Source organism: Dermacentor variabilis, chromosome 4 (assembly GCF_050947875.1).
Source record: "Dermacentor variabilis isolate Ectoservices chromosome 4, ASM5094787v1, whole genome shotgun sequence".
Lineage (NCBI taxonomy): Eukaryota > Metazoa > Arthropoda > Arachnida > Ixodida > Ixodidae > Dermacentor > Dermacentor variabilis.
In genome coordinates, this window is record NC_134571.1 from 207,044,422 (window position 1) to 207,060,528 (window position 16,107).

Sequence of the window (16,107 nt, forward strand, 5' to 3'; positions counted from 1 at the left end):
ATGGGGAATCAGTGCCCACTGCTTCACCTATTTTACCCCACCAGCAGCCAACGTCCGAACGTAAACGAACTCGACCGCACTCCGCAATGCCAGCACGCCTAGGGACAAACGCACACAACATGCACTAAGAAACCTCCTCTGTAGTGCCTAGGCAGAATCATATGTATTCAAAGAGCAAAAGCCCCCAGATTTTCTCTCTCGCGCCCGCTCTTACTCGTACTTGCGCACGAACGTCGGGCGATCCCTCAAATGACTGTCTCTTGCACCTGGCTTGCTATCACCATTGTTTGTTGAGTTTGCCTTGTGCACAGCATTCTGCCTTGCTGTGCTTATTTGTTTAGTTTGCATTCCAGACAGCGCTCTGCTGGCTCCAACAAGACTTTCTCGTGAAGTTATAATAGATAGGCCGCATCAAATGGCACCAATGGTGCCTTCGTAGTCCAACTCCAAATGAGTCTCGATTCGCAGTCCGAATGAGCATGACTCCGCAACTGATAAGGCTGAACTGCTGTCTACCACAACGAACTAAAATGCAGACACCATTGATGACTTGCTGGGCTGTGGTGGGCCGATTCCTGCCGCTGTTAGATTTGAAGACTATGCAAACGTTGACAGTGCGGTTTCATCATGTGCTGAACTGAACGATGACGAAATAATTTAGCAAGTTCTCCCACCGTCAAACAGCGACTCTGACTCGGATAATGATTTGCCATGTGTTCCGGAGCCTTCCACATGCAGATCTGACTCAAGCCATTGCAGTCCTTGCATCAGCGCATAGTGAAACTCAAAACTGGCAGAAATACAGGCAGACTTGGTTGCACGTAAGCGGAAGTGCATGCTCGACTGCTTGTTACATGCACAGGGGCCTTAAAATGTAAATAAAGTGATAAAGTGAATAAAGTCATTTTTGGATACATTTGCTTTTTCGGACATTCGATAGTTCGAACTCATTTAAGTTCCCTGTGGAGTCTTAATTATTGGTCGTGGACTGTATAGGACAGGATGCTGCTGGTGATCCAAGCTAGCACACAATGCACCCTATTACAGCGGCTCCGGCATGTGACAGGACATGTTTTACTCCTGCACCAGCCACACTAGACTGTAGAGCGTACAATTTTCACCAACATATTGCAACTGCACTTGAACAACGTCCGCATTAAGTCAAACTAGGTATGTATCAGCGCCTTTAGCTTGGCCACCCCAATGCACTCTTAGAGCGGAGGCCGAATGCATCGAGGCTCTGCTGTTGAATGTAGACAACCAAATAGAGTAAACTGGCTTGACAGGGGGAAAATTCGCATTAAAAGAACATCACGGGCATGCAACAGCATTGGCACAGCGCACAATGCAACTAGCGAAGTATGCTAACTCTGCGGCTAGCAGACATGCGGGACCTCTTCGCCGATACACAGAAACGGTATACAATCAAGGAAAGCAGACGACCCGGGCGCTGGTTCTCTACAGTATGCGACTTCCGGCGACAGGTAATCGCAGCATTCTTTTTCAGTTTTGGAATGAGAAACATTGATTTCGCAAGCGTTTTGTGAAGCTCCCACTCATATTTCAAGCGTAGAATTTTACACAGAGCCTACTGTGTGCCTAAATTATATGAAACAAGGCTTTTTATGTGGTTCAGAATTTCATTGCAGTAGGCCTTTAACTTCCTCAATTTTATTGAAGCCTGGATGGGTTTCACCATCTGCTGGCAACTACCGTACTCACACAATTTAAGTTGACTCGAATGTAAGTCGACCCCCCTATGTCGCATGTGACGAGGGAAAAAGAAAATAAAGCATACGCGAGGGTGCGTTCAATAACAAAAATTTATTAGTAGCTGGCATGGTCACTGGACTACTCGTATTGACTTGTGCCATCATCCTCACTAGTGCTGCCATCGTCATCGCTGCTATGGTCCCACAGCGTGTCGTTGTCCAGCAAAATTTTACATTTGGCAAACGACCGCACCACGACGTCTTTTGGAAAAGCAGCCCATGCCGAATACACCCAACCACATGCAGCCGTCAGGGAGGCTCTTTTGACAGGTCTGGTTGGCGTAAGTTCGTGGTCTTTTGCCGCCAGCCACTCGTACTCACGGCAGAGTAGGTCCTTAAAAGGCAAAGATCCGGGCTTGTTTCATGACCATGTTGCAGTTCATTGGCAGGGACCAATCACACATTTCAGCGACTTACGCCGCAAGCTTGGTCTACAGCTCTGGAAAACATCCCCACTTTGGCCCATGGGAAATTCTTCGCATGCTGTCACAGGTGAAAATTTTACTTCACTGCAGCCGCCTCTCACACCACCCATTCAGAAATATCGAACTTGCGGCCCGCTGTGCAGTGATTTGTTTCTTCTGCGTAAAGGATGGCAGCCCTCTTGAACACTGGTGTGAACGAGCGCCGAATGTTTAGTGGGCCTAGAGCACTCAGGACGACTGAGGAAGCATAGAAGTAGCACGTAGCCGGCAGTCGAGTCGAATGCATCAAACTAAGAGCACTAAGAGCTACAGCAAAAGAGAAACACGTGAGCGGTGTCTGCTCTTTCATGAACTATGAATACTCCCTGCAAGCGCTGCCGTTCTGGGGGTGCCGCCGTGAATGGAACAGCGGCGCTTCTACCAACTATCGACGCCCCCCCCCCCCCCCATGATTGTTGTGTGCACTGAAAAATAAAAAAATGTTGAAAAACCATTCTGAAAATCAAACAAACACGCGGGATAGCGAAAACAATGGGTAAGGCCACAGAGCAAACATAAAATTGTAATTACGTCGTAGCTCCCCTGACACCTCGTTGGTCTCACTTTATTGGCGGTGCCATGTTTTGGTTTAGAGTGTAAGATGACCCCCCCACTTAAGATATTCAAATTAAAAAAAAAAAAGGTAGACTTACAATGGTGTAAATACGGTAAGTATCCAGACAAGCTCCATAAACAATGATAACAAATGCATGTGTTCGATTGAACCTGGACGAAAAAATGCCGTGAGATTAAGCTACAATTAAGCAATGGTCAGCACAATACAGTGAAATCTCGATATAATGAACTTCGGGGGACTGCAGTAGATTGTTCCGTTATTCTGAAAGATCGTTCTAGTGAAAGCCCCAAAATGAACCATTCCACCCATCAACCCACCAGTTCATAACTGGTCACCATATGAGCTACCCATGAATATGTTGCTGTTGGCTATTGGCGCCCGCTGTTGTTATTTTCCATAGATTCCGCCGCCATGCACCACCAAAGCAACGCATAATAAGAATGATGCATGCAAAACAGATGCTGACGCTGAGAAAACTACAGACAAAAAGGCAGCTCTGTGTCATTTCTAAAGTGCAATGTTTCTTGCATTTTGTTAGTTTTTTACATTTTGTGGACACTGTAACTGTCTCGCTCTAGGCGCTCTAAACATCTGAACTATGTCAAAGCACAAGCGCGTAAATGACATCTAGAAAGTGCAAAGTGCGACCGTGTGGCACCCCCGCGAGTACGGAGGTCACATTTCACCACGCGCATACCTAGTACGGCTACAGAAAGAAGCGTGAAAAAGTCGTGTGCAGAAAGAAGGGTGAAAGAAGGAAGAGACGCACCTGTGTTGCTAGGCGACACTTTTCTGGGCAGAGCAAGCGCTCGCAAAACCTGATGTGTTGTCACCTCCGCTTGCCCGCATTCTTTTTTTCTCGGGCGCCGTCTCAGGTTTTCTGAACCTATCCACCGCGATGTTCACTCTCTGCGCCTTGTCATCTGCTAGCCTACTGTTTCTGCTGCTATGAAGGATACACAGAAATCTAAGAATGCCCAAATTTCGAAATATTAGTTCGTAGTTCTGAGGCATTGTTAACATTACAGGAAAACTGAATAATGATTGTTTCTCTGAAATGTTTGGTGTTCTGAAGTTCGTAGTATTGAAACATTTTTACATTGAAACTATAAGAAGTCAGCAGGGGATTTCTGAAAAGTTTGTTAATGTGGTGTTCATAGTAACAAGATTTTACTGTATACTTATTTTCTCAAGCTGTCTGAGTAAAAATGCATGTCACTGTAACAAAAATTAAACTGCACTGCAACTCTTTGTCAGGTATATTTTATGGTTTTCAACAGAAGGCACAGTATGTAAAGCCACCAATGTCTCAGTATATTTATAACTACACAACAATCAACGTGTGTCTGGTAACCACATGGCAGCCACTGTTCTTGAAGCTGCACAGCACTGACAACTGTTTTCCTTCTTGAGCTGGCAGGAATGAAGACACGATAAATCTGTGAAGATGCAACAAAATATGGGCAGGCAGAGTCTTGCACAATCGAAAAGTCACCTAGACACAAACCCTGGCTCTGTCAGTCCCTGCGGTCCGAGATTCTGCTGTTGTGATGAAGATGTACCCTCGCAACATCCACTGAAAGGAGGATGTTGAAAAGGTGGTGGTGTTGCAAGATGGTCACTGGTGAACTGCTCCTGTGGTTGTGCGACAGCTGTGTGACACTGTTCTGGACACTGTGCTGTACAGCCATTTCCACTGAAGCTCTGCGGCTCGTCTTCTGCACCGTTGCTTTCCACAGGCGCAAAGAGGTACGTGTGACAGCTGTGTGGCCCATCTGAATTTGAGTGGCCCGATGTGGTTGAATCCAAAGTGTTGGGCTCAGTGCTTCCGGATGCTAGTCCGGTACAGTACTGGTCCATGCATAGAGCTCCTTGCTGGTAGCCACTGTTGGACCCGTGCAGGTATGATGATGCATGTGATGGAGCGTGCAACAGCACCTCAGGACCGTACAGTGGACACGAACAATGCTGGAGCCCTTGATGTACCTGTTGATGGCAGGGAGGCCATGACACTTGAGTGTTAAGGTTGCTGTGTTGAGTATTGTTGCTACTGCAAGGGTCATGGAGGGCAATGGCTTGGTAGTCTTCACAACATCTTGGTGACACACTCTCTCTCTGCTGCTGGACCAGAGGTGACAATGCAGACGGCGACTGAGTCACAGGTGGTGACACAGAACTGAACCTGTGCAATGGCGTGTTAGTCTTTGATGCCTGTGACGAGAGCTTTGGCTGTTGTCCAGGCGGAGATTTGGATACTCTCGCCTTGGACAGCACCGATGCGTTGGACCACCTTGACTGGCCAGACTTGATTTCCCGCATCTCGATTGTCTCTGGCTGTTGTTGCGTGGCAGCTGGCCTGTCACTCTGTGCCTTCCTCAAGGGAGTTGGTGTCAGGAGAGTCTCCTGTTTCCGTTCAGTCTGTGTCTCCTGGTGTGTCTGAGGTCGTGATGGCGAAGCCATTGCTGCTGCTGCAAGCACTCTCTCACGCTCTTCCACTGCGCGCTGGGCTGACAGCATGTGAGGACTGCGTATGCCAGCATCCGTGAAGTCCGAATCTGATGTTATGATTGGTATGAAGCCAGTCTCGCTGGAACTGTCTGGCATCGGATGCAGTGGAATGAGCGGCACATGTGCAGGATCCAGTTCGGGGTACGATGCAAAACCCTGACCATATGGGTAGAGAGTGGGAGGGTAGAAAGGAAAGCCTGGGTAGCCAAATGGCGTGGGATAGCCAAAAGGTGGCAGGGTGGCTTCGGGTGGAGGGTGTCCCGGCAAGCGGAGGCCATTCAGATAGCTCAAGTAGGCGGCGTAAGGATTGGCTGCAGCCAGAGCAGGGTAGCCCGGAAGAATGCCAGGCATTTGAGGAGCTGCTGGGTTGGGTTGGCTTGTCTGAGCTGTGGCAGAAGTCCCATTTGCTGCCACAGTTGAAGAATTGATGCTTTCCGCAGTGTTAGATGGTGCAGTGATACTATTCCGCATAGACATGCGTGTAGACCCTGATTCAGACATGCCATGGGTGAATGGTGGGTTGATTAGTAGCTCACTGCGCCTCTGTGTGACGACAGATGGCCTCAGCAGAGACAAATGGTTTTGGGAGAGCACACTGCCAGGGTTTAGGTCTCCGGTGCTTGTGGCCCGAGCCACTGACGCTGGTTTGGAAATAGTCGATGCGCCGTGCAGGCCTCGTTGAAGCGACGACGTTGCTGCGGCCACCAGGCTTTGCATTGACGAGTCGCTGCCACGCCTGATGGGTGCCGAGTGTGGAAAAGGCGAGGGTCGGTGCAGAGCTGCCATGTGCAAGAGTCGTTCACGCTCACGTCGTGTCTTCCGGCGTTGATGGCGTGCAATAGCTCGTTGTGCTGCAAGCCACTGCTGCTCCGCTGCCACCTGGTAGCTCATCTGCGAGTCAAGAGACTGGCGCCGCACACTCAACGACAGCTGCCGGCTCACATCTGCATCAGGAGAAGAAACAAGATTCAACAGGCTGTAGACACTGCACCGAATGGCATTGCACAACAAATTAACCTTTCCAAGTCCATACACCTAGTGCTTCTGTTTGACTTATCCAGTGAATAAGAAACTTGACAGAATAAACATGCAACACATTCTGTGATGTCAACCCAAGCACACATGGCAGTAACCAGCTGTTGTGCAAGCAGCATATATCTTTACATCAATGGCATGGGCACTCTGCACACAATGCTTGTGTTCATTCTGAAACAAATAGCGGTGAATTCATGATTGCTTCTGTGCACTAATGCCAAATGATATGACATCTTGAAGGGTGTGCGTCTTACATAGCAAGACTTTCTTGAACCCATAATCTACCTTTACAAATGGTGCTGTTCAAGAGAAGAAGCAGAAGCACGCAAATATGTTCATTTTGCAAGTCCCCTGCCAACCAAGCATTGAAATAGCAATTTAAATAGGTGACTTATGTAGAGGTTTTCAAAGCACGAAACATTTAATTTAGTTAGATAAAAGAATCTCTATTATCACAGAACAAGCAATTAATACTTAAAACTTGTTGTTATCATTCTACATCATGAAACTTAAAAAAAAATTAAAGTATGAGGTTTTACATGCCAAAACTACCATCTGAGTATGGGGCACGCAGTAGTGGGAAAGTCTTACATAGCAAGACTTTCTTGAACCCATAATCTACCTTTACAAATGGTGCTGTTCAAGAGAAGAAGCAGAAGCACGCAAATATGTTCATTTTGCAAGTCCCCTGCCAACCAAGCATTGAAATAGCAATTTAAATAGGTGACTTATGTAGAGGTTTTCAAAGCACGAAACATTTAATTTAGTTAGATAAAAGAATCTCTATTATCACAGAACAAGCAATTAATACTTAAAACTTGTTGTTATCATTCTACATCATGAAACTCAAAAAAAAATTAAAGTATGAGGTTTTACATGCCAAAACTACCATCTGAGTATGGGGCACGCAGTAGTGGGGGACTCCGGAAATTTGGACCACCTGGGGTTCTTTAACATGCACTTAAATCTAAGTACACAGGTGTTTTTGCATTTCACCGCCGTCAAAATGTGGCCGCCGTGGCCGGGATCCGATTCCACGACCTCCTGCTTAGCAGCCCAACACCATAGCCACAAAGCAACCATGGCGGGTCATCAACAAACTTTAGTTGATTTCGATGCATGCAGCAATGGACTGGTTAGGTTATTTTGACAAACCTTGCAGCATTGCCGAGTGCGTAGGATCACAAATGCAATCGTACTAAATCATCACAATCAACAGGATGTTTTTTTTTTCCTTTCTGCATGAGTAGACGAATACTGTACAAACTACTATCACTTTATGTGCCAAAGATAGGCATCACACAAGAAAGATCACAATTATTTTAATTACAAGTTACTCTCTCTCAGTCGTTCCACTAAAAATAATCTTGCTTATAAAATTTTTCTACAGTAGAACTTCGTTCGTACTATTTTGAAAAAATGCGAGCAAAGACGTAATAACTGGGAAAATGTACAATCCAAATTAACTAAGAATTTGGCAGACTCAACTGTAGTTGACATCTACGTAATGCGAAGCGTTGCACGAATCGTTGCGCCACCAGACCCTGATGTGCGTAGTGCTGTTGGGGCTCCGGTGGCCTGAGAGATGGCAATGGGAAACCGAAACTAAATCAAGCTGGTGGGTGATGCCGGAGTGAAACATGATGCTCACATCGCGCCGCACGGAATGGCGGTGCATTTGGGTTATCGCCTGCTAATAGCATGCAGTATGCTTCCAATGGCACTACGCCCCATGTGATTCATTAGCACTCGCAACGGCGAAGGCCTCGCAATTTCTTCTGGAGTTCGGCAGTGGCGCAAGACCTGTATCTTCATTCAAACATGTGCTTCAGTTCTGCACGCACATCCCAATTAATTTTTCGGCAGGTATAGTTTTTCGACGGTATAGTAGCTCTTCATCCTCGACAGCAGCTGTCGTACTTGACTTTGCGTGTGCATTGCACTGAGTCAAAACAAAACTACTGCTTGCCACAACCACTGTGGACGAAACCACAGTCGCTATTGACGCGATCACGGATGGTGACCACACAGTTCTGGAAGCATGCGGCCAACGCACGAGTCAAAGCGATATTACTCTTTTTCACAACTGCTGCAGACAAAACCATAATCGCTATCGGCACGATATGCTGACCATGCAGTTCTGAAAGCCTACAACCAACGCGCACTGATTAAAACGAAACTATATATACCATTTGCCGCAACTTCTGCGGACGAAACTATGGTCACTATTGACACAATCATGGAGGACGATCACACAGTTCCAAAAGTATACGACCAATGCCCACTGAGTCAAAGCGAAACTACTGTTTGCCACAACCGCTCCAGACAAAACCATAATCGCTATCGGCACGATATGCTCACCATGCAGTTTTGAAAGCCAGCGACTAACGCGCAACGTTTCAGAGCGAAACTATATATACCGTTTGCCGCAACTTCTGCGGACGAAACTACGGTCGCTATTGACACAATCACAAAGGACGATCGCACGGTTCTAAATGTATGCGGCCAATTGAGTCAAAGCGCAACCGTTGCTGAAGAGACCGTTATCGATGCAGTCATGGATGGCGACGACGCAGTTCTGAAAGCACACCGCCAAGGCGTCATTATGCACAGCAGTAAACACAAGAATAAAGATTATATAAGGCTATGCAAACAAATAAATAAATAGGCAGGAAGCATTTGTTCCTCACGTTCCCATGCGATTTCCGATGATGCAGTGGGGTCCAGTAATGTGGACCCCAGCGCTTTGCTTGGACGCTAGCGCCACTTCTGTTTTCAGACCTAACTCAGCTCACTTCAGATCAACACATGCGTTAAGAGATCGTGTGAGGCAAAATTCTAATATAGATTACATGGTGGCTGGTTTCCTGAAGCTAACTTTGCTGCATTACATTCATGTTACCCAGTGAAGCATACAGGGAGTGAAAAGTGTCTCCACCACTCCCCAACGGGGGAGCGGTGAAATTTCATAAGCCATCACCGCCCTTTACTGCCGTCAGTAAAATGGCACCCGAAAAATGGCGCTACAGTTTCTTGTGCAAAACGCAAACGTGCGGCCATGAACAAACCAAGCCAAGGCAGAGGCCTGGATTTACCAGTGTAGCTGCTCTTGGTCAAGTGGCGTAGACTGTTCGGGCATTGGCCAACTTTACATGGACTTGACATTCTCTGCTGCTTGCAGTTTGTGTGATTTTCACGAGCCAACAAAAGGAGCGCTGCACTACGTGATAACAAAACTACCGAAACACGAAAACACAGGCAACACAGAGCCAAGCAAAAACGAAGGATTTCAACCGCCGACGTCGTTGTCAAGGGTAGTATCGGTGAGCTCTTTTTTCTCAATATCAAATAGAACTCTACAAGTAGCATCTTCTTCCATCTTATAATGCAATGATCTTATTATTACAAGTAGTTGAGCACTAGTGAAAAAATTATATTGAGGAGTGCCCATGTTATCGGGCTAGTAATTGATTGTCCAGGGGGAGTCTCAAATCATGTCCTGCATTTGCCTCAATTTCTCTATTACTAAAGCTCTGTTTGCAATATGATGCCTCAGATGTTCTCGAGCATTAATCTATCATTTTAGCTTGACTTAATATTTGCCTTTAGTGTCTCTTTAAAGGTGCCCTGAACCACATCTCCGTCTTGGTGAAAAACACTCTGCTGTGAACATCTCCGGCAAATTTTGCAGTTGTGCACAGTCCTGGCATGAAGCTAGTCCTGTCGACTGCTTCTACCATGGATCTTACCGGACATGCCGTATTGGCTGACAAATTCATGGTAGTGGTCACCCCAACCATCGCAGCAATGACATAGTCTCCGGGTGACAATACAGCTGTCTTGCAAACCCTCCCGTGCTCTTTGGCAGCGCAATCTCTGCCCGACTCCTTGTATGAGTGCCTGAAACGCAACATTTGTGCAGCAGAACACTGCCACACGTCATCTCGTTGCCCATGCAGCCACAGTTCCAGCAAATCAAGATGCACAGGCACCCACCATGAAACATCACCTAAAACGCCTCGCACCCCCCGCCATTTTGGAAATGACACTCACCACAGTTGGCGTCCCTGCACTTGGCAGGGAAGCAGGCCGGCCAACCTCTAACGGCGACGAGCGGTCCAGCCAAACACACGAGTTGCCTTTTCTACATGATGGACAAAGTTACGAAACAACAGTTCTTAGTCAACACAGGAGCTGACGTAAGCATTATTCCCGCCCAACACCCTAACCGAAAAGCGACACCTGTGCTGTTTTTGCAAGCTGTCAATGGCACCAGCATTCCAGTTTTCTTCGTCAGGCTGAACCGTGGTCTTCAACGAGCATTTCACTGAATTTTCCTGGTTGCAGACATCTGTCGTGTACTCACTGGAACAGAGTTCTTGCACAAATACGGACTCTTTGTCGATGTCCAACAATGCCATCTCGTCGACTCCATCACCCAGCTGTCCATTCCAGGTGTTCCAGCAACAAGCACATCGCCAATCGCGCCTATTTCTGCCATGTTGGATTAACCATTCACCGAGCTTCTAGGCAAGTTTCCCACTTTGACCCGCCTGCCGGACTGGACGCAATCGGTCCAACATGACGTGTGCCATCACATTGCCACCTGCAGCCCACCAGTCCATTTCTGAACCCGGCATTTCAAGATCGCTCACGCAGAGTTCGAACATACGCTGCAACTTGGCATCATCTGCCCTTCCTCCAGTAATTGGGTATTGCCACTTCACATGGTGCCTAAAAGACTGGAGACTGGCACCCATGCAGCGATTACCGGGTGCTAAACAAAATTGCAGTTCCTGCTCGCTACTCTCTCCCAAACATTCAGGACTCACGATAGCGTTGCACAGTGGCACAATCTTTTCTAAGATTGATCTCGTTCGTGCTTATCATCAACTACAGGTTGCTGCAGAAGCCATTCCCAAGACAGGCATCACCACACTGTTCAGTCTTTTACAGCGAAGCTGTCTACGGCTAGGGTTCCGTGCATTTTTGTTCTGCATATGCAAAAACCGTGGGCTGATCTCGTAGATAGTGCAATACTGGGTCGACCCGCGGCACAAGTGAAGACTTCAAGCACTCCGCCAACTTGCAAATATGTTTAATGTCTTGGGCCCAAATAGAATCCGTATGAGACATTAAGCGGATAAGACCAGACAGTACAACAATGTTCCGTCATATCAAGGGTACATTCCAGCCAACATTCTGAGTTGCGTCAAGGCCATTTCCACATTGACATCAGAACCTTTCACCATCGATGTGGACTTACTCGCCAGTCAACAGCATGACGAAACTGAACTTTGTACCTTCCGGAATTCATCAACCTCCCTGAAATCGGAGGATATCGTTTTGACTCCAGATGGTACATCAGTTGTGTGTGACACTACTACCGGCACACCGCGACCATACGTTCCAGCCTTCCTTTGCAGACGTTTATTCGAAATTATGCACAACTTGTCACATCTTGAAATACGTACGACACAGAAGCTTCTTTCTAGTCGTTTTGTTTGACCTCAGCTAAGCGCAAGAGTTCGCGAATGGGTTTGCTGATGTTTGTCGTGTCAATGCTCCAAGATCCAGCGTCACCCCGATCCGCCTGACAAATCTTTTCTTCCACCAGATGCTCGTTTTGACACCATGCACCTCGACCTCGTCAGCCCTGTTGCACCTTCGAAAGGTTACTGACACATACTGACATGCGTTGACAGCTACACACGGTGGCCAGAAGGTTCACCCATATCTGACATCTTAACGCTGTGGGGATGAGTGACTCTCACGCCTCCCCTGAGATCTAGTTTTCCCGCATGGCTCGTCTCCTGCAGGGCGGCTTCGCCCGCCGCGTAGCCTGGCGCCCGCGGCGGTCGGGTGGTACAAGCGCGGTGCGAGAGATGGCGCGAGCGTCGCGCCGCTGCGGGGTTACTCGGGCGCCGGGAGACAAGGCGCTCTGTCGTTGTTGGGTTCGAGACAGGAAGCGGGACGGTCGTGCCGCACGTGCAGCGACCCTCTTGCCCGGCGGGTCGGCGCGCGGCGGGGACGTATCCCGCGTGCGCGCCGACCCATGCTTCTGCGAGACCGCCTCGCGTGGCCGCCCTCGAACGCGCCACGATTCGCGTGACCATACACGCGAACGACCAGGTCTTGGGATCCAGCATGGGGCGAACATATTCGCTCGCTTCCGGTCGCGGTGAGTCAGACTTCTAGATTTGTCGCACCACATCTGGCTGCCCAACGTGGACCTCTTGGGGCATCGGACGATAGTTTTAACAGTTCTGCTTCGTTCGAGACCTTTGTTTGAACCGAAGCGTAGGCCTAGCGTGAATTTTGATCGCTAGCGTCGGCGGCGTGCTTTCTTGAGCGAGGTGATGGTGGCTGTAGTGTGTTTGAACATGTCAACATGCTAAGCCTTTCCGCAAGTGTTTTTTTTTAATGAAATTCGTCAGTACGAGAGCCACGTGGTCTTGCATCCTGGGAGAGCGAGGCTGAGCGCCCGCAGAGCAGTGGCAAGCCTGAAGCGAGTGAGTACGGAAGCCTCGTGGGTGGTCCGAATTTCTCATGTAAATAGCTTCTCCTATCTGTTTGACTCTGATGAAGTCACGGCTCTGGGAGCCGGGTGGCCGCGGGCCACGGGTGCCACTACGGGCTGACTGGTATTGCGGCCTGGCACCGGGCGCTCCGACACCGTCTGGGACGGTGGGCGCCGTCAACTCTGATGCTGCGTGCACCGAGCGGAGTAGGACCACCTCACAGAGCTAACGTCTCCTCGCGGCTGCCTGTTTTGCGCCCATTTTGGGTGTTGTTTTTGGATGCCGGTTGTTGTCAGGGTAGCGACGCTTTAGGCCTAAGGCTTTACGAAGCTGCCTGTCGCACGTGGAGGGACACAACCTGGTGGACCGTGGCGTTGAGGTGTTGCAATTCGCTTCCCTCATTCTATTTAGCCTCGCACGAATTGAAATTACTCGTTCGACTCAAGAAAGCGAGCTTCGTTCACGTGAACTTAGCATCTGAGTAGCTGCCCGATCTTTTGCTAGCCGAGTTGAACATCGTACCACGTGGGCGATGCGCATGCAGAATTCCTCTCCCTTGCACTACTTTAGTGTTTGCCGAGTGTGTTGAGTTTACGCAGCGTGATTGGAGTCACCCCTGGTTTGCTGTCACCTGCACATCGTCTGCGCTGCTGCCCCGGACTACGACCGAGTCACCCCGGGCGATGGTGATGCTGTGGCCAGTTCGGCGCAGCGACTTCGGCGGCCTCCTGCATCCAGCTCACAACCCTCGGAGGCGGACAAAAGGGCCGGCGGTCACCGACAGCTACGGCGGCTCTTCCCAGCAGGGCGCGTCGGCGCGAGCGACGCTTGTTCGTACCGACTATTGCGTCGTCGTCTCCGGAGTCCTGGCCTGGCATCGTGCCGTCGAGTCTGCAAAGCTGCCGCTGTGACCGGCGGACGCCCGCGGTGCACCCAAGGACAATGTCGGCTCGCATGTTAGTGACAGCGTGCGGACATTTCTTCGGCGCGACCACTGTTTAATGTTCTACCTTGTTTGCGAAGCACAGTTTGATGTTAGACCGTGTCACATGTCTCGCCGGAATATGTAGTGATTTAAGGTTGGGGGGATGTGGGGATGCGTGACTCTCACGCCTCCCCTGAGATCTAGTTTTCCCGCATGGCTCGTCTCCTGCAGGGCGGCTTCGCCCGCCGCGTGGCCTGGCGCCCGCGGCGGTCGGGTGGTACAAGCGCGGTGCGAGAGATGGCGCGAGCGTCGCGCCGCTGCGGGGTTACTCGGGCGCCGGGAGACAAGGCGCTCTGTCGTTGTTGGGTTCGAGACAGGAAGCGGGACGGTCGTGCCGCACGTGCAGCGACCCTCTTGCCCGGTCGGCGCGCGGCAGGGACGTCTCCCGCGTGCGCGCCGACCCATGCTTCTGCGAGACCGCCTCGCGTGGCCGCCCTCGAACGCGCCACGATTCGCGTGACCATACACGCGAACGACCAGGCCTTGGGATCCAGCATGGGGCGAACATATTCGCTCGCTTCCGGTCGCGGTGAGTCAGACTTCTAGATTTGTCGCGCGCCCATCGGCATGTTTTGTGGATAGCAACTCGGCTAGCAGGCACTGATCTATGAAAGGTGCAATAAATGCCCTTGTGATTGTTTGCACTACTGTGTTGTCGTTCCTTTGTCCCAAGAGTACGGGTGTGAGAGACCCCACAACGCCCACTGTTACAGCAACTTTCGTATCTACATGGGTTGGAAATTTTGGCTGCCCATCCACAATAGTCACCGATTGCGGTCAGCAGTTCGACTCGGCACTTTTCAACGAGCTACTCGAACTTCTCAGAACGACTGTAGGTGGTAAGCAGTTGTGCAACATCTTTCACCGGCATCTCAAGCCCTCCTCTATGGCGTATGAATCGCTGGAGAAGTGTGTTCCACATTTGCCTCTCGTCTCACTTGGCATCAGAGCCGCACTCAAGAATGACTTAGGTTACTCCTGTGCTGAGCTTTACTCCTGTGCTGAGCTAGTCTGTGGAACTTACCTATGCCTTCCATGCAATTTCTTTACCGCAACCACCAGAACACCTATGCCATCACCTGCCGACTACGTTGCCAAACTGCAAGCTTTCTTCAGCCAGATATGCCCTATGCCTACACGTTTGCAAGAAGCAAGGTCTCCATACATTTCTCCTGTGCCACCTCTGCTACCCACGTTTTCATCTGTAACTGTGCTGTGCGGAAGACTTTGCAGCCATACTACTCCCACTTGCAACCCACTTTGCCATAGCCCTCACAGCGCGAATCATTGAAGAAGGAATGCAAACACCGCGAATGGTATGTTCGACTGCCGGTAACTCCGCTTCTGCTCAACGCATTGAAGAACTTTCTGCAGCAAAGTATTTCTGAAATAGTCTAATTTAATTTCAAATGCATTTCTCAACTTTGATAAACGGTGGTTCAGAGCTTCTTTTATTATAGATGCACGCACGCCATCTGCAGTCATAGTAAGAGTGCCAAAGCATCTAATAATTGTACTGGCAGCCATTCAGAGCTGTTGCTGATGTTGCTGTGACCCAGAAATACAAGAGCAAAATTTTAAAAATTATCTGTCTGGTGGTCAATGCCACAAAAACCTCCAAATAAATGGCCAGCCTGAAAAAAAGTAATTGTGATGGTAAAATGGTTCATTTTTTTTTAAGTGCCAGCACAGCGGAAAATTCTCTTAGGCTTTTCCTCAGTGTTGTGCTCCACTAAAATATACTGTACTTGAAATTTCGTGATGGCAGACGCAGCGGCTGCATTTCGCGTTCGCTCATCGTGCAGCCATACACGCATCGCTGGTCATCGTGAAGTACAGGTACTGCACGTGTAATCTTGACTCTGTGATGCACTGCCAGTCTGGGCTCTCCTGCATAAAATCAGTTTACAGCTTTATTGGCTTTATGCCCACAAGCAAGGTTATAGTATTTTGTCCAGTCCACACGAACTTGGTAGTCGGCTTTTTTTTCCCTTCATGCACATGGCCGTAAGTCCAGACCATGCATGTGATTTCATGCCCAGTCACCAATCTGGTCTTCTGGTACAAAGAATTAAAAGGTGAACTTCTTGCAACAGCTTGGTGCTCACTGCACCTGCCAACTACCACACCACTCCGCCATGCCGTTTCATTACCGCACCGCTTTGTCGGCAACCAAAGTGGTGGTTTGGTAGGAATGGTACTAAGTGCGGGATATGGTGATGGTAATGCCACTGCTGACAAGACA

At 49.1% G+C, this 16,107-nt stretch overlaps 1 protein-coding gene across 2 annotated transcripts in view; it reads right to left on the reverse strand.

The window, feature by feature from the left end:
- Positions 1 to 4,060: 4,060 nt before the first annotated feature.
- The window catches only part of smo (smoothened, frizzled class receptor), a 164,465-nt gene continuing 152,418 nt past the window's right edge, over positions 4,061 to 16,107 (reverse strand). For both annotated transcript variants that reach the window (XM_075690864.1, XM_075690863.1), the window contains one exon: positions 4,061 to 6,265. In XM_075690864.1, the coding sequence (XP_075546979.1) occupies positions 4,305 to 6,265 (1,961 nt within the window). In that variant the 3' untranslated portion in view covers positions 4,061 to 4,304. The remainder of the gene's footprint in view (positions 6,266 to 16,107) is intronic.